The sequence below is a fragment of the Schistocerca cancellata genome, chromosome 3 (assembly GCF_023864275.1).
Source record: "Schistocerca cancellata isolate TAMUIC-IGC-003103 chromosome 3, iqSchCanc2.1, whole genome shotgun sequence".
NCBI classification, from domain to species: Eukaryota; Metazoa; Arthropoda; class Insecta; order Orthoptera; family Acrididae; genus Schistocerca; species Schistocerca cancellata.
In genome coordinates, this window is record NC_064628.1 from 393233010 (window position 1) to 393256052 (window position 23043).

Here is a 23043-nt window from a genome sequence, read left to right on the forward strand (position 1 = left end):
GCTAGAAGAAGATGAATTTTTTTGAGGAGTTATAAAAGGCAAGAGAATCCAATGCTGAGTGTAATTATGGGCTACCTTGCTGGACATTATTACAATAAATTATGTTTTGTATCAGAAAACGGTCCTGGAGAATGAATATCAGTTCCAAAAACTTCTCATGATGCAGCAATGTCTTGTTAGTACATAGGTGTGTCATAATGGGGAAAGTGACAGGCAAGCACTCACTGCAGGCCATTATTGGTAGCCACAACAAAAGAAAAATGTAGAACAATAAGTTCAAAACTGTCTTCATTGCGCTAAGGGAGTTCAAATACAAAGAGCAAATATCTCTCTTTCTCTTGCACTGAATGAAAACTGCAATCCTAGAGTGGGGCAGGGAAGGAGGTGGGGTGGAGGATGGGTTGGCAATGGAAGACCACTTTAGGAGGGGTGGAAGGATCTTGTTAGGATTTCCCTCATTTCAGGGCACAATGTAGATTTCAAGCCCTCTAAATTCTTAAGTAAAATATCTATACATGGTGTGTGAAGTACTTTTAGGTTATTAACCATGGTTCCCTCAGAATGCTTGTTCTGAATAATGTGATGACAAAAAATCGATTTACTACTAGCTGTTCTGGAACTTAAAAGCTACATTCATCAAAAAAAAAAGTACTGTTGTTCCTCTTTAATGAGCAAGTAGATTTTAGTGAGGAATTTTTCTTTGATATTTTCACTGAATTACTCTAAAATGTCAAGCTCTTTCTGTTCATCGATTGTCAATTAGTCTTTTTTTACTATATGAATGAGATGGTCTTATCACTAGTCCTTTTATGTATTACATGTTTTAATGAAGAATTTATTGGCCTTGTATTTTATATATTGTATTACCTTTTCCATTAACTTGACACATATTGTCTCCTTGTTTTTACACTGGAGCAAATTATTCTTTTAAGTTAAATAATCATTCAGAATTATGGTTTAGGTTTATTGCTCTTTTTATTACTCACATTGTATAAAGTTGGTCCTGCCCATGACATACGCTTTCTAAGTTGCTGCTTAATCTCATTTAAGTAGCTTGTACCTTTGACACTTACCTTTATAGATCACACTTGCTCCAGTGACAAAGTGGGTGGTGTATGAATGAATATTATTCTACACTATCCATAAGTGCAGTTTCAGAATACTATCTAAATATGGACTAAGCACTGTGATCCATTTTGCACTTCTGGTACTATTTTTTGATTAAAATATCTTAATATTTTACAGATGTTTTACATCAATGACAACATCTGCATTACAACTTTTGTATTTCTTGCATGTATTATGCATTTCACATATCCCTTACTACAAATTTTTGCATTACTTGCCCACTGTTACTTCGTATGTGATGTAAATATAGTACCCGACGATTGCACACAGCTTTTAAAAGCACTATGATATTTCTGTTACCTACTTTGTTACTCTCTCTTGACTAGGATTCACTTATGATTTGAAATTATTTTGCATTCTTGATGCATAAATGTAAGTAGCATTTGCGAAACCTTGCCTCACTTCTGTAAAATGTATGTTTTATATTTCATTTTACTGGAAAACAGTGTCTTGACCTTTTAAATCATAACGTGAGATCTATTTAACCTTAGCAATCAACAGACAGCTAATTGTACATATAAGCATACATAAATAGCTCAGGAACACATTTCGTTTCTATTGTTACCAGTTGGCGTCATACCAACCACCTTTCGTATGCACCATAGAGGGCAGCATACGTTTAAATGAACCAATTTCAGGGGATAATGAGGTCTTCTCTGTTTTTAACTTTTTATAATGCATGTCTTTTACGTAAAACTTAAATACTTCCTTAGCTGTTCACTCTTTGACCAAGTTTTTGGTAATTACCTATTTTATAAACGGATTCCATAGAATACAACCACATGTCATTACCAATGGTTACTAGCGATATTATGCCAAAGGTGGAGATCAGAGTTTTCACTATTAAACTACCAGTGACTGAGCTTTATTCAGCAGCATTCTTCAGACCTCAATCGTGGTGGTTTTATGCCATCGTCTCCTGCTGTCACCTAGGATATACCAGCCACACTATAATATTAATTTATTCTTCTGATTTTATTCAAGTCCTTTGACCTTTAAGCATGTGTATTACTTTTTTTCACAGAGTAAAATGGTGTGATGATGACCTTGTATGGGACTGAAACCAGACATGAAATTAACAAGAACAATGGAAAATCCAGGATGGAAAGTAACAATATTAGAGAGGAAAGTTGCTACTCACCATATGCTGAGTCACGATAGGCACTACAAAAAGATTCACACAATTATAGCTTTCGGCCATTAAGGCCTTTGTCAGCAGTACACACACACACACACACACACACACACACACACACACAAGCGCGCGCGCGCCCACGTGCGCACGCTGACACAACTTACACACACGTCTGCAGTCTCAGACAACTGAAACCACACAGTGAGCAGCAGCACCAGTGCACGATGGGAGTGGCAACTGGGTGGGGGTAAGGAGGAGGCTGGGGTGGGGAGGGGGAGGGATAGTACGGTGGGGGTGGCAGACAGTGAAGTGCTGCAGTTTAGACGGAGGGCAGGAGAGAGGTTGGGGAGGGGGTAGGGAGGGGGGTGCGGGGTGTAAGTAGCGGAAAGGAGAGAAATATAATAAAATTAAAAGACTGGGTGTGGCGGTGAAATGAAAGCTGTGTAGTGCTGGAATGGGAACAGGGAGGAGGGAGGAGGCTTGATGGGTGAGGACAGTGACTAATGAAGTTTGACGGCAGGAGGGTTACGGGAATATTGGATGTGGAAAGTTCACACCAGCGCAATTCAGAAAATCTGGTGTTGGTGGGAAGGACCCATATGGCACAGGCTGTGAATCAGTCATGGAGATGATGGATATCATGTTCGGCAAAGTGTTCAGCAACAGGTTGGTTCACTTGTTTCTTGGCCAGAGTTCGTCGGTGGCCACTCATGCGGACATACAGCTTGTTGGTTGTCATGCCTACATAGAATGCAGCACAATGGTTGCAGCTTAGCTTGTAAATCACATGACTGGTTTCACAGGTAGCCCTGCCTTTGATGGGATAGGTGATGTTAGTGATCAGACTGGAGTAGGTGGTGGTAAGAAGATGTATGGGACAGGTCTTGCATCTAGGTCTGTTACAGAGGTATGAGCCATGAGGTAAGGGGTTTGGAGCAGGGGTTGTGTAGTGATGGACGAATATATTTTGTAGGTTCGGTGGACGGTGGAATTCCACAGGAGGGGGGGTGGGAAGGATAGTGGGCGGGGCATTTATCGTTTCAGGGCACGACCAGAGGTAAGCGAAACCCTGGCGGAGAATGTAATTCAGTTGCTCCATTCCCAGATGGTACTGAGTTACGAGGGGAATGCTCCTCCGCGGCCGAAATGTGGCACCTTGGCAGGTGGTGGGAGACTGGAAAGATAAGGCACGGGAGATTTGTTTTTCTACAAGGTTGGGAGGATAATTATGGTCAGTGAAGGCTTCAGTGAGACCCTCGGTATGATTCGAGAGGGACTGCTCGTCACTGCAGATGTGATGACCACGGGTAGCCAGGCTGTACAGAAGGGACTTCTTGGTATGAAATTGGTGGCAGCTGTCGAAGTGGAGGTATTGCTGGCGGTCAGTAGGTTTGGTATGGATGCAGCCATCTCTGCGGTGGAGGTCAATGTCTAGGAAGGTGGCTTGTTGGGTGGAGTAGGACCAGGTGAAGCAAATGGGGGACAAGTTGTTGAGGTTCTGGAGGTATATGGATAGGGTGTCCTCACATTCAATCCAGATAGCAAAGATGTCATCAATGAATCTGAACCAGGTTAGGGGATTAGGATTCTGGGTGTTTAGGAAGGATCCCTGTAGATGGACCATGAATAGGTTGGCATAGGATGGTGCAATTCAGGTACCCATAGCCATACCCTGGATTTGCTTGTAGGTAATGCCTTCAAAGGAAAGGTAATTGTGGGTGAGAAAATAGTTGGTCATGGCGACTAGGAAGGAGGTTGTTGGTTTGGAATCCACAGGGCATCTGGAAAGGTAGTGTTCAATAGCAGTAAGGCCATGGGCATTAGAAATGTTAGTGTACAGGGGGGTGGCATCAATAGTGACGAGCATGGCACCGTGTGGTAAAGGGAACGGAACTGTGGAGAGTCGGTCGAGGAAATGGTTGGTATCTTTTATATAGGAGGTTAGGTTCCGGGTAATAGGTTGAAGATGTTGGTCTACGAGAGCAGAGATTCTCTCAGTGGGGGCACAGTAATGGCCACAATGGGTCATCCTGGGTGGTTGGGTTTATAGACTTCAGGAAGCATGTAGAAGGTAGGAGTGCGGGGAGTGGTAGGGGTACCCCGAAGTATGATATCCCTCATCTCCATGACTGATTCACAGCCTGTTCCATACGTATCCTTCCCACCAACACCAGTTTTTCTGAATTGTGCTGGTGGGAACTTTCCCTGCAATACGTCCTACATTCCCTGACCTTCCTGGCCTCAACCTTCATGAGTCACTGTCATCACCCATCCAGCCCCCTCCGTCACAGCCGTCATTTCACTGCCACACCCAGTCTTTTAATTTCTTTATATTTCTCTCCTTTCCACTACTTACCCCCACCCCCACCTTCTCTCCAGCCCTCCGTCTAAACTGCAGCACTTCACTGTCCACCACCCCCACCATACTATCCCTCCCCCTCCCTACCCCTGCATCCTCCTTACCCCCACCCAGTTGCCACTCACTTCATGCACTGGTGCTGCTGCTCGCAGTGTGGTTTTAGTTGACTGCAGACGTGTGTGTGTGTGTGTGTGTGTGTGTGTGTGTGTGTGTGTGTATTACTGACAAAGGCCTTAATGGCCAAAAGCTATAATTGTGTGAATCTTTTTGTTGTGCCTATCGTGACTCAGCATCTCCGCTTTATGGTGAGTAGCAACTTTCCTCTCTAAAATTGTTATGTCATCAAGACTACTTTCATTGAAATAATTTTACTATAGTTTTATAGACTGCTGTTTTCCACAGACAATGTTTCACAAAATTGGTAGTCAATATGTTGTCTTATTTCATGTACAGCTTGCACTTTGATTGAAGTCATCTATTACGATATGGAATTTATCATACAATGCCAGTTTACATAAAACACTTTCATGTTGTTCGCAGTCGAGAAATGCGTTCACCTCATGAGACTAAGAAGTTTCCACCCGAAATCAATTCCAGAACCAAGTAGGAGATTATGTGATGTTAGAACAATTAGACTGACAATCAGTGCAAAATTTCAAAGTAGGAATGACTAGACCAGAACTGCCAAACTATAGAGGAATGGCAAGCTATAGGAAAGAGAAATGGAGTCTGTAGGAAAACTAAAGCAACCTTGGGAAAAAAAGACAAACAGCTGAATAAATATCACAGTTCAGAGTCCACAATGAAATGTAGGTTTCCTATAACAGTCCGGGTAAGTCAGCTGAAAGGTCAGTGGTTAGCAAAAGCTTACTACTTCCAATAGGGCCATGCCCAGTAAAGCATTGAAAGCTCTGTGGTATTAAAATGAACCTATGGGTCTTTCCCATTACCTTTTGTTACCTATCAATCCTGAAGAGACGGACACTGGAATGAGTAGAGACACACACTCACTGAATATTGTAGGTTTCAACAGTGTACATACATATTTAAAAAACCTTGCATATAACTGCTCAGCTTATGAAGTTGTAGTCTTTTACAGAGAACACACAGCTACATTGTCTAATCACTGTAACTAAACTGTAACCTCCACTGGGTATTTTGTTATTTAACCAAATTTCCTACTCCCATTCTCCCACAATAGTATCCTAGACCTATAACAAATGAAGCAGAGTTAGAAAAAGATGAAGAAGAAGAACTACATTATGCCGGAATGTCACAACAATAGTGTGTATATGTGTGCTCTAAAGAATAATGCAAACTCAAAATCACATAGGTTACATTTTTGTTCTGAGCTTATCCACTGATCAGTGCTTCCATTGTTTCTTTTGTATATCATATTTTTTGGTATAATAAATTCCAATTTCAATTAAGGATTACTACACGTTTACCTGTATAATGAGTGCTTCTCCTAATTTCATCAGTGCATTTTCTCTGGTGTTTGGCAGATACTGTTTCCAAATTTGCTATTGTAATCTGTTGACAGAGACAGCTCAAACAAATACTCCTCATCACATCTTTCAGACAGTGCCTAGTGCAAAGGAAAAATTCATTTGTTTCTCATTACAGGTAAAGTGTTTTTAAAGTGAAATTTTCAATAAAATAGTGCAATTTATGGTTCAATGAAACACAAAGAATAAGTGATATTCCAGAACTGACTGAATAGTACTGTTGCTTAGTGGCAGCTGACACAGTGGGATGCTTGCTGGCACACAAAATGGGGCAAGTTGGATAAGGTAAGAAGAAAAAACAAATGTCTGCAGATATAACAAGAGTGGTAGAGGACATGCCATTATAATTTAACTGAATATCCACAAGTGTGTTTTGGGATCACTCTACTGAATGAGCATATTACAAATTGCCACATTAAAAAGCATTTTGTCTGTAAAGAGAAATAAACTCTGGTTTTTCATTGACACTGGGCAATACATGAATTGTGTGATGAGCAGATGAGCAGTATTTGTTTGGTTAGGCTTAATCTATACATTGCAAACAAAATTTCAAGTACCTGCTGAAAAATCACAGAAAATGAGGTTGGACCACATATCAAACACTAGGATTAGATTATTACACAATAATATTCATGTTGGCTCACCTGGATCATGACTGCTGACTCTTCAGGTCCAGTATTTTCAGACGGGCTCATGCTTAAAACACTTAAGAGAGCGACCCACGTTTCTTCAAACTGCTGGCGATTGATCCAACCCAGAAGCGTAACACTAGAGTGAAAAAAAGTAAAGAAACAACTAAGATTAAAACACATGCTTTCAAGAACTAGGATTGTCATTCATTGAGTATCACTGATTGAACATGCAAGCAGGCCAAGTTAGTGTGAACAAGTATACACGAAATCACACGAGTGCCTGCACACAAAATGTGTTGGGGGAAAAAAAGGGAGGGAGGTTGGAGGGGGCAGGGGAGTACCCATCGCCCTGAATCTCCTCTATGGTTTGCAGAAAACATTCTTTCAACAAAGTTTTAAGTTGGAGGAACAGAAAAAAAGTCTGCTGGGGCTAGGTTTGGAGAATATCATGGGTGGGGCATAAAGGGAATGTAATTTGTTATTAAATAGCTGCAGAAAAGGAATGGTGTATGTGCTGGTGCATTCTGATGATGCAAAATCCAAGTCTGGTTTCCCCACAATTCAGTCCCCTTTCGGCACACAGAATCCCTCACGCTCGGATTCTTCAGAAACTTCTCGAACAGTTATATGATGATTTCTGCAAATCACAGCAGGAACTCTTTTGGCATAGTCATCATCTGTTTACTTGCTAGGTCGTACAGGATTGGAACTGTCACCAACAACATTATGCCTTCTTGAAAATGCTTAAACCACTCACAGCACTACATGTAACTGATACAGTCTTCCATGTATGCTTAGCTGAACAAGTTTTGCCAAGTTTGTAGTAGCTGCAGCTCGCTTACCAACTGATTGAGTTCTATAGTTACACTTTATATTAATCATTAAGTAATTATTACTAGTTTTGACATTATAATTACCCTGTTAATTGGAACCTGGTGGATCACTTGCCATTAATAACTGAGAGTTGTGGTACTGAACTGCACAATATGTCTTCCAAACTGGTATTTTATGTATCAGTTCCCACTTGCTAGTGTGTTGATGTGTATTCTCAATCACTGCAGCTTGCACTGTCAAAGATCTTTTATCTCCAGCTGCAAGTGTGTGTACCTCCCTAGGAATGAACTTCCAGCTATTATGTCAACATGAGCTTTTTTGCTGCTTATCCTCTCAGGGATCATTTCCTGCAGTTTGACCCCAATTAGCAAAATGTGTTTTGCATGTTTATTTGCATATATATTCAAACTTTTGTATTTTCATTTACAGAATAACAACAATAAGAAAAGAATAAATTGCTAGTCACCACAGAAAGGAGAGGATGAGTCAGAGACAGGCACCATGAAAAAGAAAATGTCAGCTGAAGGCATCATAAAATAACGACTGCCTGGCTTTTTCTTTTTCTTTGTCATTGTGCCCATCTGAGACTTAATGACTCCTCGATGTGGAGAGTAGCAACCTATCATTGCTGTTGTTATTCCAAACTGGACATCCCACTGTATTTTTCTTTATGTGGGATTGTGTGTGCCACATAGATCCAATCCAAAAGCCTAAATTTTAATATTTTACTTTATGAATCACCTTCCCATAATTTTTAACTGATTGTATCAAGGCTTGCATGCATCGTGATATACTGTGTATCTTCAAACATTTGTGGGTGCCAAACAAAATATCTAATACAGAGGATGTTTAAAAATTAGTTGTACAAAAGTAACCTTTAATTGTGCAAAAGGCAAATAACTTACAGAAATGTTTGGTACAGCAGTGAATGCAGTATATCTTCAAATTTTATTCCCGCCTAACATGGTCAGTTCCCAACATCCCAGTTAGATGGCATGTGTGAATGGATTATTCCCACAGTCATCATGCAGTAGTATAACAGTGCAGAGTGTGCACAAGATTTTTTTATGGTTTAATGAACCCAAGTCCACTGTTACAATCCAGAGACAATACAAAACTACATACTGCAAGCCACCACCTCAAAGGCAAACTGCTATAAATTGGCTGTGTATCACATAGGATGCCAGGTTGATGTTGGCCTGTAGTCTCTGATGCACCAACTGAACGAGCCCCACAGTCTTAAATTTGTAGTCTGGGTAATGAGACATGTCAGCTTAGAATTGAATACACCTAGCTTTTCAATGTGGAAGGTATTAAGGAAACAACTGTCATTCAGACCCTACAAACTGTAACTACTGCAAGCTTTAAGAGAAAGAGAAAAGGAAAAGTGAGCTGAGTTTTGTGTAGGAATGTTTAACAAAGTGCCGACTGAAGATGATTTTCTTAATAAAATTGAGTTCAGTGATGAAGTCACCATCTATACCTGCAGTAAATTGAATCGGCATAATGTTCAGATATGGGGTGAGCAGAAACTACATAACTTGGTTAGAACATGTAGGGACCTTATCTATAGTAATTGTTTTTTACGTTGTAAGCTGTAACAAGATTTATAGTCCTTACCTTTTTGCCAAGTCATCTATTAACTGGCACAATTACAACAGGATATGGACACAGAATTTATATTACAGCAATATGGCGCACCTCCATATTATCTTTGGGAAGTTGTTGTATTTCTCTGTAAGAATTTGCTGACTTGGACTGGACATGGCAAAAGAACATCCTGGCCACCACAATCATTTGATTTGTTTTCAGTCGAATTCTATGTATGGGGTTACATTAAAGACTGAGTGTTCGTTCCTCTGCATCCGGGAAACGTCAATGGGCTGTGACAATGGATAACACAAATAGTTGCCACCATACATCAAGACTTGTTTCATAGGATTTGGCAGGAACATGATTACAGATGAGACCCACACTGAACATTTGTTTAAATAAAAATTTAGAAGATGCACTGCATTTAGTGCTGTATCAAACATTTCTGTAAGTTATTTATCTTTTTCACAATTAACAGTTAATTTTGTATAACTAATTTATAAACACCCTGTATCATTAATAGTAAACTAAATTTGTGCTTCTTAGAAAATTACAGCATCAGTATCCTTCTTCAAATCTACATAGTCCCTAATATCATATTTTTGGCACTTAACGATAGTTACATGTCAAATATTTCGTAATGAACAATAAGCTACAGTAGTTTATTTGAATAAACTTTTGCACCAATGTATTTTGAGAAACTTGTTTCCTTCTCATTGCAGTGAAAGTATTTGTATGATTAGTGCAACATTTCCAGTTTTTCACTCACTGAACTGTTTTTACAAAAGGCAATGTCTGGAATTTTGTGATTATGATGTAAACGTAACTCTTACAAAATGAACTGCTGCTTTGTAATATTGTGTTTTATGCACATTATAACTATCGCACTGAGTTCCATTTACTTTCACACTTCAGCAGTAGTGTTGGTGGCAACATCTGTTGTACTACTGCGCTCCTTTTTGCATTGTTACCTGAATCCGTTAATGAGCATAGCCTTGACAAAAGTTCAGAACTCAAAGTTAGCACCAAGGAATTTGTAACTTAAATCCTTAGTTTTGATCTCATTATTTACACATACAGCTTTCTTGAGTATTGTATTGTTGTAGTTTCAGATCTTAAACAGAACTTGCAAGTACAACCCTCTATAATGAATAATGTCTCCTCTGAAGAAAGTACAGAATTTAATACCGCTCACCCACTTTATTGCAAGTGGCATGTCAGTGGTAGATCTAGGGGCCCTGTACTGAGGAAGGACAAAAATGGGAAAACTCGAGGCACTTCATCCATCCACCTAGCCAACGAGCCTGAGGGGCTGTCCTCCACTCGAACTGAACCTGAGCGAGTGAGGCACACTGCACCAGTTGAGAAGCCTGCTCTGACCCATGTCACAGGAAGTAAGCGGGAAAGGGAAAGAATCTGTTAATTGTCAGTGGTTTGGACATACAGCAAACCATGGAGCCCTTTACGGAAATGGCAGCTAGGGACAGGAAGGATTGTCTTGCGCACTCTTGGTGTATTTCTGGAGGCCACATTCAGCATTCTGAAGAGGCCATTCTGACAAATGTCAAGGGAAAAAGGTGCACCCAACTTCAGGTTATGGCACATGTTGGAACACATGATGGTGCGTTTTGAGTATGGTGTCAAACCTGAATCATTCCAGCGTCTGGCAGAGAAGGTTCAGAAGATCAGCCTCATTTACAGACTTTCAATGGAGCTCATAATCTGCAGCATTGGTCCCAGAACTGATTGGGACTTTCCAGTCTGAGCTGAGTGGAAGGCTTGAACCAGAGACTTTGAAGATCCTGTGACAAACTAGCCTGTGACTTCCCAGACTTATGGCATATGGTTGAAAACTGTAGGGTCTACTGGGAACTTGTTTTAAATATTCATAAATGTAAAACTGTACAACAATTAATAAAATTACGAAAAGTAGTATCCCCTGACTATAACATAAATGAGTCACAAGTGGAACCTGTCGACTCATGTAAATAATCTGGTGAGACAATTTGTAGATATAAGAAATGGAATGGATTCAACTGCTTACAAATCATTTGTGTCCCATCTAAGATTACTGCTCAAATCTCTGGGACATATACCAAACAGCAGTAACTGGAGATACAGGACATATACAAATAAGAGAACATGAACTGTTAACATTTACAGTTTTAATTCAGTCGCAGGAGAGAATCATGGAAATATAGAAAAATCTAAATTTGCTCGAATTTGAAGACAGGCACCAACTATCTCACAAACACCAATTTACAGAGTTTCAAGGAGCAGTATTATGTGAAGTATCTCAGAGATATTCTTCAGTGCACACACACACACACACACACACACACACACACACACACACACACCACCAACACCACCACCACCACCACCCCTGTTGGGACCTTGAAGAAATAGTGAGACTAACTGCAGGATGCACAGAGGGATTTACACAGCCTTTCTTCCTGCACTCCATATGCTACTCGAATGGAAAGAAACCCTAACATGTGGTACTTTGTTAAGTACCCTCCGCCATGCACCTCACTGTGGTCTGGAGTACCTATAACTGTAGCTGCAGGTGTAGAGGTAGATATATGTGTGTGCTATTGAGTAGAACATTAACCGATAAGCTCAAATACTTGCAAAGTACCTAAAATAATTAATGAGTCAATACTCACAAATTTCAGTAAGAGATCAGTACAAACCGGAAAATTAGCTGCTGCAACAAATCAATATCCTGAAGGTACTCCACAGGGATTGGTGGGACATGAGTCTTTGCTGGTCCGTTCAGTTCCACTTGCCATCCATGTCGCCAGACATCCGGTGGTGTGATAACGTACGAGTTGATCAGGGGCATGCGCGATAAACACACTATCAGTTTCCTAAACAGAAAACAAAGTGCTTTTTTGCAAAATAAAAATAACACAATACATTTGAAAAACAAATTAGGCTGTTAGATAAAATCCAATATCATCAGTGGAGAAGAAATTGGGTAAGTGTGAATATGAATAGCTGATCTATATACAAGTAGAAGGTATAAAAAGCAGCTTCTTCTAAAAGAAAAACTTACCTTTCAAAAGATGTAAAATTCAACTACCTCATATCTATATCTCACCTTACGTAGTCTAAAATGTTCCTCTTTTTATGATGTGGGCTTGCCTCATGAAAGCTTTTTAATATTGAAGTTATTATAAGCTGTTACTATGATCTACAAGGTGTTTAACATTGAGGGATGCTAGATCACACAAAGACGACAATTTTTTTTTCATTACGGAATATATATGAGGTGTGATCAAAAAGTATAGGGAATTTTTTATTTCACAGGCTTTATACACTCAATTTTCAAAATGTGTTTTATCTTGCTGGTACACATGTTCCTGATGTATGCTTGTATTTTCAACTGTTTTGAATACTTCGTTCATTGCTGACAGTCAAAAAATTTGTGTGTGTTTTGAAGTGCTTCATTAATTTTTACTTCAGAAAAAGATGGATCAAACAATATTCATTAAATTTTGCTTGAAAAATGGAATAAAGTGCAGCATCACATTTGAAATGTTGACTGTGGGTTTTGGTGAATCTACTATCAGTAAGATGAGAATTTATGAGTGGTATAAATGTTTCAAAGAGGGTTGAGAAGATGTGGAAGATGATAACTGCCCTGGTGCCCTACCACTTCAATTACTGATGGCAAGATGGAAGAAGTAAAGAAAATGGTTCTGGAAAATGCCTGAATCTCCATCAAAGAGCTTGGTAGTGATGTCGGCATATTCTTTGGCTCATGCCAAGCATTTTTATTTTTTTTTAAATGTTTTGGGGATGAAGTATGTAGCAGCATAGTTTTTTCCTATATTGTTGAATTTCGACCAAAAATGACTTCAGTCGGAAATTGCTGAATGAAGTCAACAACAAACCGTAATTTCTAAAGAAGATTGTAAGGGGGATGAAACATGGGTTTACAGGTGTGATGTATAAACCAAGGTATAATGATCCCAATGGAAACTACCTGAAGGTCCAAGACCGAAAAAAAATTTGACAAGTTCAGTCATATGTGATTGTCCTTCTCACTGTATTCTTTGATTACAATGGGACAGTGCATCATGTATTCCTGCCTTATATTACACGGTCAATAACAAACACTGCCTGGAAGTTAGGCACCATTTCCGTAAAGCAGCCCAACGAAAATGACAAGAACTGTGGAAAAACTACTCTTGGAAATTGCATCATGATAATGCTTCTGTTCACACTTCAATGCTTGTTCATGATTTTTGTAGAAAAAAAAAAAAAAAAAAAACACACACACACACACACACACACACACACACACACACACATTATGTTGTCTCCGCCTCTGTATCTTCTTTCTATTCTTGAGACTGGAGAGAACCACAAAAGGCCATCATTTTGCCACCACTGATGAGATAAAAACAGAATCACTGAAGGAATTCAAACCATAACTAAAAGCCGGAAAAAGTGTTGGTACAAATGTATTATATTTAAGGGGGACGAAGTTGATGTTCATGAATAAATACAGATTCTTTATGACAAGCAAAAATTTCCATTACTTTCTGATCACATTTCATATATTTTGTCCACTCTTTATGAGTTATGCGCACGGTCATGATGGGCACCCCCATCTACCAACCCGCTGCACAGCTCCTAGTGAGATTGTTATTCTGGGAAGTCATACCAGTTCCAGCAATCAGTCTGTGTTGTAATACTTTCACCAGACTGCATCTTACCAGTGCTGCATTCAGCTTGCATTCTTGTAATACTTTACCTTCAGTGTAGTGCATCTTACTAGTCCTGAATTCAGGTTTTCTTGCTGTTAGTAACAGCAAGTATGGATTTGATGAGCTCACTGACTAGATTGTGTGTTACAGTGAGATGAGAGGAAATGAAAGACCAGTTCTTTGTATCTATGAAAATCGGTTCCCTAACAGATGACACCCACAACACAGTACCTTTGCAGAAATTCATGGACACACATGAGAAAAAGGGGATTCACATTCTAAGCATGTTGGTGCCGGTAGATGTGATGTGAAAATACCAGAACTTGAGGGTGAAGCGATCTATAAATTTAGCAATCAATCTTCAAGTGGTATATATGCTACAGCCCATTCTATGGGAGTACAACCTACAGATGTACCATCTTCAAATTGTGTAGGTTTTACAACCAGCTGATTAACCACATCCTACATAGTCTGTGCAGTGGTTTGTACACCAGATGATGTTGCCTTCCACAGATGTTTTATTTACAGATGACGCCTCCTTTATGTTATTTTAACAGCAAGAACAGCCACATCTGGGATGACGAGAACTCGAACGTGGTTGGTGTTAGATCACACCAATAAAGGTTCTCCATAAATGTAAAGGTAAGAATTGGGGATCTTTTAGATCCTGTAATACTGCCACCTATGTTACCTGGAGCCCTTACTTACAGTTCCTGCAGACCACACTTCCAGTATTGCTGGACAATCTACCTCTTGCTGCACCTAGAGCCTTCTGGTAATAGCATAATGGAGTCCCAGCACATTTCAGAGTTGATGCGTGAGCACAGCTAACTGTTGATTTTGGGAAACATTTGATAAGTCGAGGAAGAGCTGCTGAGTGGCTGAAACATTCACCTGACTTGATTATTTTCTTTGAGGGCATGTAAAGAGTACAGTTTATGTTACTCAAACAGCCACTAGAACTGAGCTGATAGTTCAAATCACTGATGCATTCCAACAAATCTGACAGGACCATGACAAGCTCTCCACAGATGGATAGGCACTGATACAAAGGTATGCAGTTTGTATTGAGGTGAAAGATAGCTTGCTTGAATCATTCATATAAATTATTGCCAGAACATGCCTAATAATAAAAAGTAATTTTTGTGCAACTTTAGTTAATCATTATTATAACCTTAAGGACACATTTAAAACTATAAGCTCGTTAACAAATAATTATCCTCTTTGTGTGACCTATCATTTCTCGAAGTTTGACGCTGAGGTCCTAAAACACTCTCTACACAGTTTACATGTTATATGGAATGCTGTTAAATTTTTTAAATAACAAGGAGGGGAATTTACTGTCATGAATTTCTTGCAAAGAATTTGAATAAATACTACACACTTGCCAATATACACTACCTAACAAAAAAAGAATGAAGCACCCAGAAGGGGAGGATGAAACAAAATGTTGTTATTGTTATTTTCATCAATGGAAAATTCAGGATGGATTACAAAAATATTACGAAAAGGAAAGGCACAACAGACTGTCAGAAAGTGAGCATTCAACCAACAAGGCCTTTGTTGGAAATTGACAACACGCACACAACCACACGCACGCACACACAAACACAAACCCCCCCCCCCCCCTCTCTCTCTCTCTCTTTCTCACACACACACACACACACACACACACACACACACACACACAAACTGGAGACCATGTGTGTTTTTCTGATGAAGACTTGTTGGCCGAAAGCTCACTTTCTGTCAGTCTTTTTGTTGCGCCTATCTGTGACTCAGCATCTTCGCTGTATGGTGAGTAGCAACTATCCTTTTCATAATATTGTTATTGTTATTTTGGTGATTACAAAATCAAGTCAAATTTACAATGGACTTGTCAGTATGAGCCTTCTTGCTAGTATGACATTGCACCTTCTGTGGCCTGCAGACAATGGTCCTGATTTGGTTGGGAAGGATGTCATAAAGCTATTGTATCTTCTTCTGTGGCAAGAGCCAACAAGTAACTGTTGTGACTGGTCCTCGATATTCTGGATACAGACACTGGTGTGGAGATGACTTCTGTGGTGGCCTCACATGTTCTGTTGAAGACAAATTTGGGAATCTTGCTGGCCATAGGAGTACCTTAAAACCATACAGACATATGCATTCTGTGGACGAACACTGTCCTGTTGGAAAATGGCACCACAATACTGTCACAGCTGATGAACATATGAGGATGTGGGACATCTGTGCTGTACCACTGTGCCTCCAAAGTTCCCTTAATCACTAAAAGCTGTGACCTGAATTCAAATCCGATGGGTCCTTGCACCATGACACCAAGAGTAACATCATTGTATGGGAGCCCACCTCAGGTAGCCACCACACTCACCAGCGATGTTCATTTGAAGTACTGCAAAACCGCGAGCCACTGATGAAAACAATATGACACCATTCATCAGCAGTCCATGCTTCCTGCTCATAGAACCACTCTGTGTGTTAATGGCAGCCCACGTATGGTTCAGTAACTCCCTAGTCCAGCTGCTGCTAGCCTCCAAACAATGGCTCAGGGTGAAGTAGAATGTTGCAGGGAGTCTATTACTTGTACTCAAACGGTCAGATGGTAGGCGCAGATGCGAAGGGGTTATGATACGCTTGGTGCAAAATACAGCAATCCTCCCCTGTGTTTCTCACATGTAGTTGAGCGAAACCTTGCTGATAGTACATCTGCCCTCACATACCTGTGCAGTCCAGTATCAGCCAACAGTCACATTCGAATACCTCACATATTTGGATACTGCAGGATTCAACCAGATGGCCAAATGGAGAACAACAATGAAGCCCCTTCTGGTCTCTCCCAGATGATGATAATGCTGTCCTTGAAGAGTAGGCATCATCACCATGTCCTTTATAATGATCTCCCAACATCAAACTCATTATATACCCAACCAGTCCTGGTAACAACACCAAGTGCAACCAACACTAAGGCACTGTGTTGGTCATTTTATACGCTGCAGAGGATTATAACTTTAATAATTTACATACCCATTGGTGGTGTGTACATGTTGGAACTTACACTGACATTTGACCATGTCTTCCACATGCTTCACTCTTTTTGTCAAGCAGTGTAGAATGATCGAAAAGTTGCCTCGTGTTATTAACCACTTTTGTAATTGTGCACTATCCTCCTTTATGCATATGTAACACTTGAAATTAAAATTAAACAATGGAAAATCCAGGAGGGAATGTAACAATACCAGAGAAGGAAAGTTGCTACTCACCATATAGCAGCGATGCGGAGTCGCGACAGGCACAATAAAAACTTAAATCCTGGATTTTCCATAGTTTGATTTTTGCCTGACGGCTTTTCTTTGATCCTAACCCTGTGCTGTTTTCCTTTGTAACTACTTTCTTTTGCATCGCTATACTCAATGTCCATCCTTCTTTTTTTTCTTTCCTGTGTTTCTCTTGTTGCTTTACGAACCGCTCTGCATGCTCTACTTATGAGCTACACTGTATCAACTGAGTCGGCCGTGTGCAACAGACGGACTCAAGACCACACTGATTGTTGGTGCAGCATCTTATGCCCCACATTACTGCCACCGATATAATTAAGCCTATACCTTCAAACTGATCACGCTTCCTGTGTTAGTTCCCATATTTTTGCTTGTTATCTCCCACACTTTTCCAGTGCCACATGATCTTACATCTCTAAGTATGAACCCCTCACCCCCCCCCACACTTTCTCCATTCTATCCCTGTTCGCACCCACTAAATCCACCTCATCCAGTCACATCTGCTGTCCCTCTTCTTTACACTTATCCGCCTTAAACCTGCTACCCACAGTAATAAACATACATTTATTAATGATTAGTTATTCTCTACTTTAACCTTTGCGACTTCTCGCCAATTTTAATGAGTTTTCGCCTTCCACTATCGTCGTCTTCCTCAGACTGCATCACTTTTTTTGCCCCTGTGCACCCATTACGCCCTTTTCGTACTTTTCACATGTATTTGGGTGCATTTGTGCATACTTTTTCGGACATAATTCTACTTTCTTAGATATTTTTTCACATTTTTGCACCATCATGGATCCTTGCTCCTTCCATCTGCATCAATACAGAAAAGTTCCCTTACCCTAGCCAGATCCGTCCCACATACTGTTCCTGTGTTGGTACTTGGCTCATGAAATCCCCCCAAACGGGCATACCATCAAATTACCCATCTCTGGTGTCCACCCCTCCTTCCACAATGACCTCCACCTGTTCAGATTCCGCCAATCCTTAGCCCTCACCAACATAGTCCTGCAAAACCATATCAACCAAGCCCAAACCTCCTTGCAGTACCTTCTCTCCATCTACAAAATTCTCCTGCTTTGTAATCCCAAATTCCTGGAAACTATAACACACATTGAAACTCTTGCCCTGCAGGAACTAGAGCAACATGCACAACACCACCTCAAAAAGCTCTCCATCCTGCTCACTTCCTACTCCCGCCTCGGAGTACCACTGTCCACCACTTCTACAACAACCTCCAAACCTCCCCCATGCCCCCTCATAGCTGACAAAGCCTGTCTTGCAGACCTACTACACTTACCCCACCCTCCTAAACTCCCTCCCACCATCACACAGAACCCAAAACCTAAACAGACCTGCAACACAGTCATGAACCTCTCCTCCAGAAGCCTTAGTCCCACAGAAATATCAGTCCTTTCCAAAGGCCTCACCTTTTGGCCCACTTCCAATTTCAACCATGCAGGACTAGTTAAAGACCTTCTCTCCTTCTCCCGATCCCTACACTGGAAACATTTTTTCACCACCAACCCGACCACTCAGACTCAACCACAGACCAATATTGAACCCTGCCTAACTCAGTTCACTTCTCCATCCAAACGTGATCCACCCTCACTGCCTCCAAACCACACCCACTATCCTTCTCACCCCTCCTACTGTGGTATTCCACCGTCCACCAAACCTACACAATAAATTTGTCCATCCCTACACAACTCCTGCTACCATTCCCTTACCTCATGGCTCATACCCCTGTAATAGACTTAGATGCAAGAATTGTCCCATACATCCTCCTACCACCACCTACTCCAGTCCGGTCACTAACATCACCTATCCCGTCAAAGGCAGGGCTACCTATGAAAACAGTTATGTGATTTACAAGCTAAGCTGCAACCACTGTGTTGCATTCTATGCAACCCACAAGCTGGCTGTCTGCATGAATGGCCACCGACAAACTCTGTTCAAGAAACAAGTGAACCACCCTGTTGCTGAACATGGTGCCGAACAAGATATCCCTGATCTCCATGACTGCTTCACAGCCTGTGCCATATGGATCCTCCCCACCAACACCAGATTTTCTGAATTGCGCTGGTGGAAACTTCCCACATCCTACATTCCCGCAACCCTCCTGCCCTCAACCTTCATTAGCCACTGTCCTCACCCATCCACCCCCTCCCTGTTCCCCTTCCAGCACTTACACTGTCATCATTTCACGGCCACACACAGTGTTTTAATTTCGTTATATTTCTCTCCTTTTCGATACTTACAACACCCCCCCCCCCCCCCTGCCCTCTGTCTAAACTGCAACACTTACTGTTCACCACTCCCATCATACTATCCCTCCCCCTCCCCGCCCCAGCCTCCTCCCTACCTCCACCCAGTCACCACTCCCATTATGCACTGGTGCTGCTGCTCGCAATGTACTTTCAGCTCTCTGAGACTGCAGACGTGTGTGCAAGTTGTGTGTGTGTGTGTGTGTGTGTGTGTGTGTGTGTGTGTCTACTGCTGACAAAGGCCTTAATGGCCGAAAGCTATGATTGTGTGAATCTTTTTATTGTGCCTATCACGACTCAGCATCTCCGCTATATGGTGAGTAGTAACTTTCCTTCTCTGGTACTGAAATTAAAATTAGATGGATATAAAATAGTACTGTTTGAAGAAAATGATGGTAGATGAATGATTAACTTTTTGTATGAAATGCATAGATGAATCTGATGAAACTAATACTGACACAATACATAAATGTGAAAGACATTTTTGTTTCAAACACAGGTCACATGCAGTGGTTATCATTTTGCTTTTTCACAACACTTTGACGTTTGTCCTCCAAAAGTTTACAAGGTTGCCACAAGTTTCCCCAAATGAAATTCCCTGATTTCCAGACATGTTTTAGCATTTTTGCCTGACACATTTTCAGATATCAAGGGTAAGTTAAGACGTAAGTTGACAATCAGTTCTTACAAACAAGGAAGTATCTAAAAAAAACTTGCACGCAAATGGCGTTTCCTGATGTGAGCAAAAATCCTAAGTGCTAACACCAACATCTTTTGTAATGAAATGTTTTTAGATGGAGAAAGCAAGCCAAATGGTATGATTGTTTCATTAAGACCACTGACGTTATTTTGTTTCAATAAAATGAAACACATTTGGTGACAAAAATATGCACTTTCTTGAAGCTGCAAGACAGATTTAAAATACCTTCATTGATTTCAGAAATAACCTCAGAAAAAAGTATGCATTGAGAAAGAAATGTACAAGGCGGGAAAGATTTACGTAAACCAACACTGTAGGTGACCTCTGATAAAATGTTAGTTCTACTATGGTTTTTACTGTCTATTATTACCCACTGCGTTATGTCTGTTATTTTACAGGTATTTTATGATTTTTCTTTCAAGAAATACATGAGTACATAGCATACAAACTGCCAGCGACTGACACAATTTTCTTCTTCTTATCATCCATACTTTCTAATATGTTTTTAAGTGCCAAAATGTACTAGAACAAACAAAATGTCTATAAAACGCTACACAGTACAAAGTACTTGTGGCGAGATGGTCGCAATTCCTGAAATCCCATTGCCTACAGCCTCTGGCCTACTGAGGAGCACCACAGTCCTGAATCCATGGATAAACCATAAAAATCCGCTGCATAATGCCACACATAAACAGACTCGGCCTGCAGGCAGATGGTGAGACCAGATCTGATGGGCAGGGCCTGCACATTAGTGGGAACTGAATGGCTTCAGATCGGCATGCCCGAGCCATTACAGATACCCGCAGAAACAGGCTGCGTTTTTGGCCCGTCGTGGAACCCTGAGAATCAATAATGATGAGGATAGGTAGCAAATCACTGTAAAGATTATTGCTGAGCCACAGGCAGGCATGTAGAAAAGACAATCACACTCTCACAACTACATTTTCAGCCATAGCTTTTGTCAGAAAACGAGAGCACACACACATTCACAAAATCACCAAGAGACAACTCATGCGCTCATGACCACTGTGTATACAGTCTCTGAGAACCAGATCTAAACAAACCATCCCTCACACCTCCCTGCCCCTTGTCGGCAGCTGCTAGGCTAGCGGCAAGAAGTGGTGGCAGCACTGACAGCAAGCTGAGGGGGGTGGTAGGAAGTGAAGAAGCAGTAGTAATGAGGGAGTAGGGAAACGGCGCATGTACTCAGCTGCACCTAGTCAGCTGCACACCTCAGTAAACTAACCATTTCATCTACTGAGACAAAAACAAGATTTTTCCAGTGGTACCTCCCCCCCCCCCCCCCCTTCCCCCTTTCAAGTTTCCCTGTCATTTGAAATTCCCTGATTTCCAGAACCCGTGGCAACCCTGGTGTAGTTCTTGAGATACAACTTAAAAATGATTGTGGTGGATTTTATTAATATCAGAAAAACTGAAGAGTTTTTCATAAGATTGTGTGCCATAATCCTACCCCTAGAACAAAGAAACTTCCCTGTCTGCAAATATAAGAAAGGAACTGATTTTTAACAAAAGTTTGTAAGCAATATTGTTACTTTATGAAGTACTTTACATTGTAGAAACCATATGTTCAAAACCATAACTTTTTGTGTAAAAATAAACGTAAGAGTAGGAAAGTATTTATTCTAATGTACTACTCTGCACACCTCCAAACCAAAGGAAGTATCAGACAGACAGGAGAAGAAAGAATGAATTCAGTTTTAAACAGGTCAATCACTTTCTTAATTTACAAACTGTGTTGGCAGTAAAGATGCCTAATGAAATCTATCAAAGAGGTATAAAGCAAAAGGAACAACTGTGACAAATTAATTATAGTTTGACAACATTTGATGAAACCTGCTTGTTTTGATTATGTAATTACATTGTTTATAATGTTCTTACATTATAGGTTTGAGAAGAAATTCAGGGACAATTTTAATGGCATCAAGATGGCAGTGCTCAAGCCAGAATACCATTGTAGCCATCTGCCAACAAGCATGGCCAATACTAAGCATGTCTGGATCTTCCAGAGCAGGACCAAGAGCTGAAACAGAAGAACACACGTAAAACTGCTTCATTCTTTTGACAATTACCCTCACATAAATTTATTGCTTTTCACTTACCTTGGCTTCTAGGGAGCTGAGGTAACTGACATCCTTCAAGCACATGTAAAGTGCAATGGACCAAAGCACTGGCAGCAGAGGCAACCCAACTGCCATGTTGAGTCTGGCCCAACACTGCTGAAAGGTTGGTATCCTGTATTACAGAAGCAGCACAGTTTAAAGAGGCCTCTAGGTGTTGGGGCAAGATGAAACTTCTTCCAGCCTTTGTAGTAATCAGCCAATTAATAGCCTGTAAAACAATAAAACAATTACACTGACACATAGTATACCATATTTACCTGAGAACGAGATCCCCCCCCCCCCACTTTTTATTTATTTATTTGTTTATTTGTTTATTTATTTATTTATTTATTAATTTTTTAGGGGCTCCAAGGGAAAAAATATTCTTAACATGTTTTGAATAATGAAAATTACAAACTGTTTTACTGATATGACTTACACGACTAAAAAAGTTAACATTACAGTTGTTCTAGGCTTATGGCATTTGTGAACTGCTTGCATTTTGACAATACAATGAGATATAAAATAAATAAAAAGAAATGGTTTGCATTAATTTATATCTTTACTTCCTTTTTAGCTTAGTATCTCTGCCTGTGGTATCACTATTTTTAGTCATTGTCATGATTACCTGAGATGACAGTTTTACCTAATCAAATGAGAGGCGAGAAAAGAGGCAGTGTATTTACATGTCTGAGCCACAATAAAAGTTATAATCTTTGCTGTCACAAATACAGTGTGTTTGAAAAAGAGCTCCCTAGTTTTAAGTACAAA

The 23043-nt window shown here is 40.4% G+C and overlaps 1 protein-coding gene across 1 annotated transcript in view; it reads right to left on the minus strand.

Annotated features, from left to right (window-relative positions):
• The window catches only part of LOC126175120 (huntingtin), a 539564-nt gene that overhangs the window by 135123 nt on the left and 381398 nt on the right, over positions 1–23043 (minus strand). Inside the window, exons 37-40 of the mRNA XM_049921673.1 lie at positions 22273–22501; positions 22052–22193; positions 11886–12062; positions 6775–6898 (exon numbers count right to left, since the gene is read on the minus strand). Of these exons, the coding sequence (XP_049777630.1) occupies positions 6775–6898; positions 11886–12062; positions 22052–22193; positions 22273–22501 (672 nt within the window). The remainder of the gene's footprint in view (positions 1–6774; positions 6899–11885; positions 12063–22051; positions 22194–22272; positions 22502–23043) is intronic.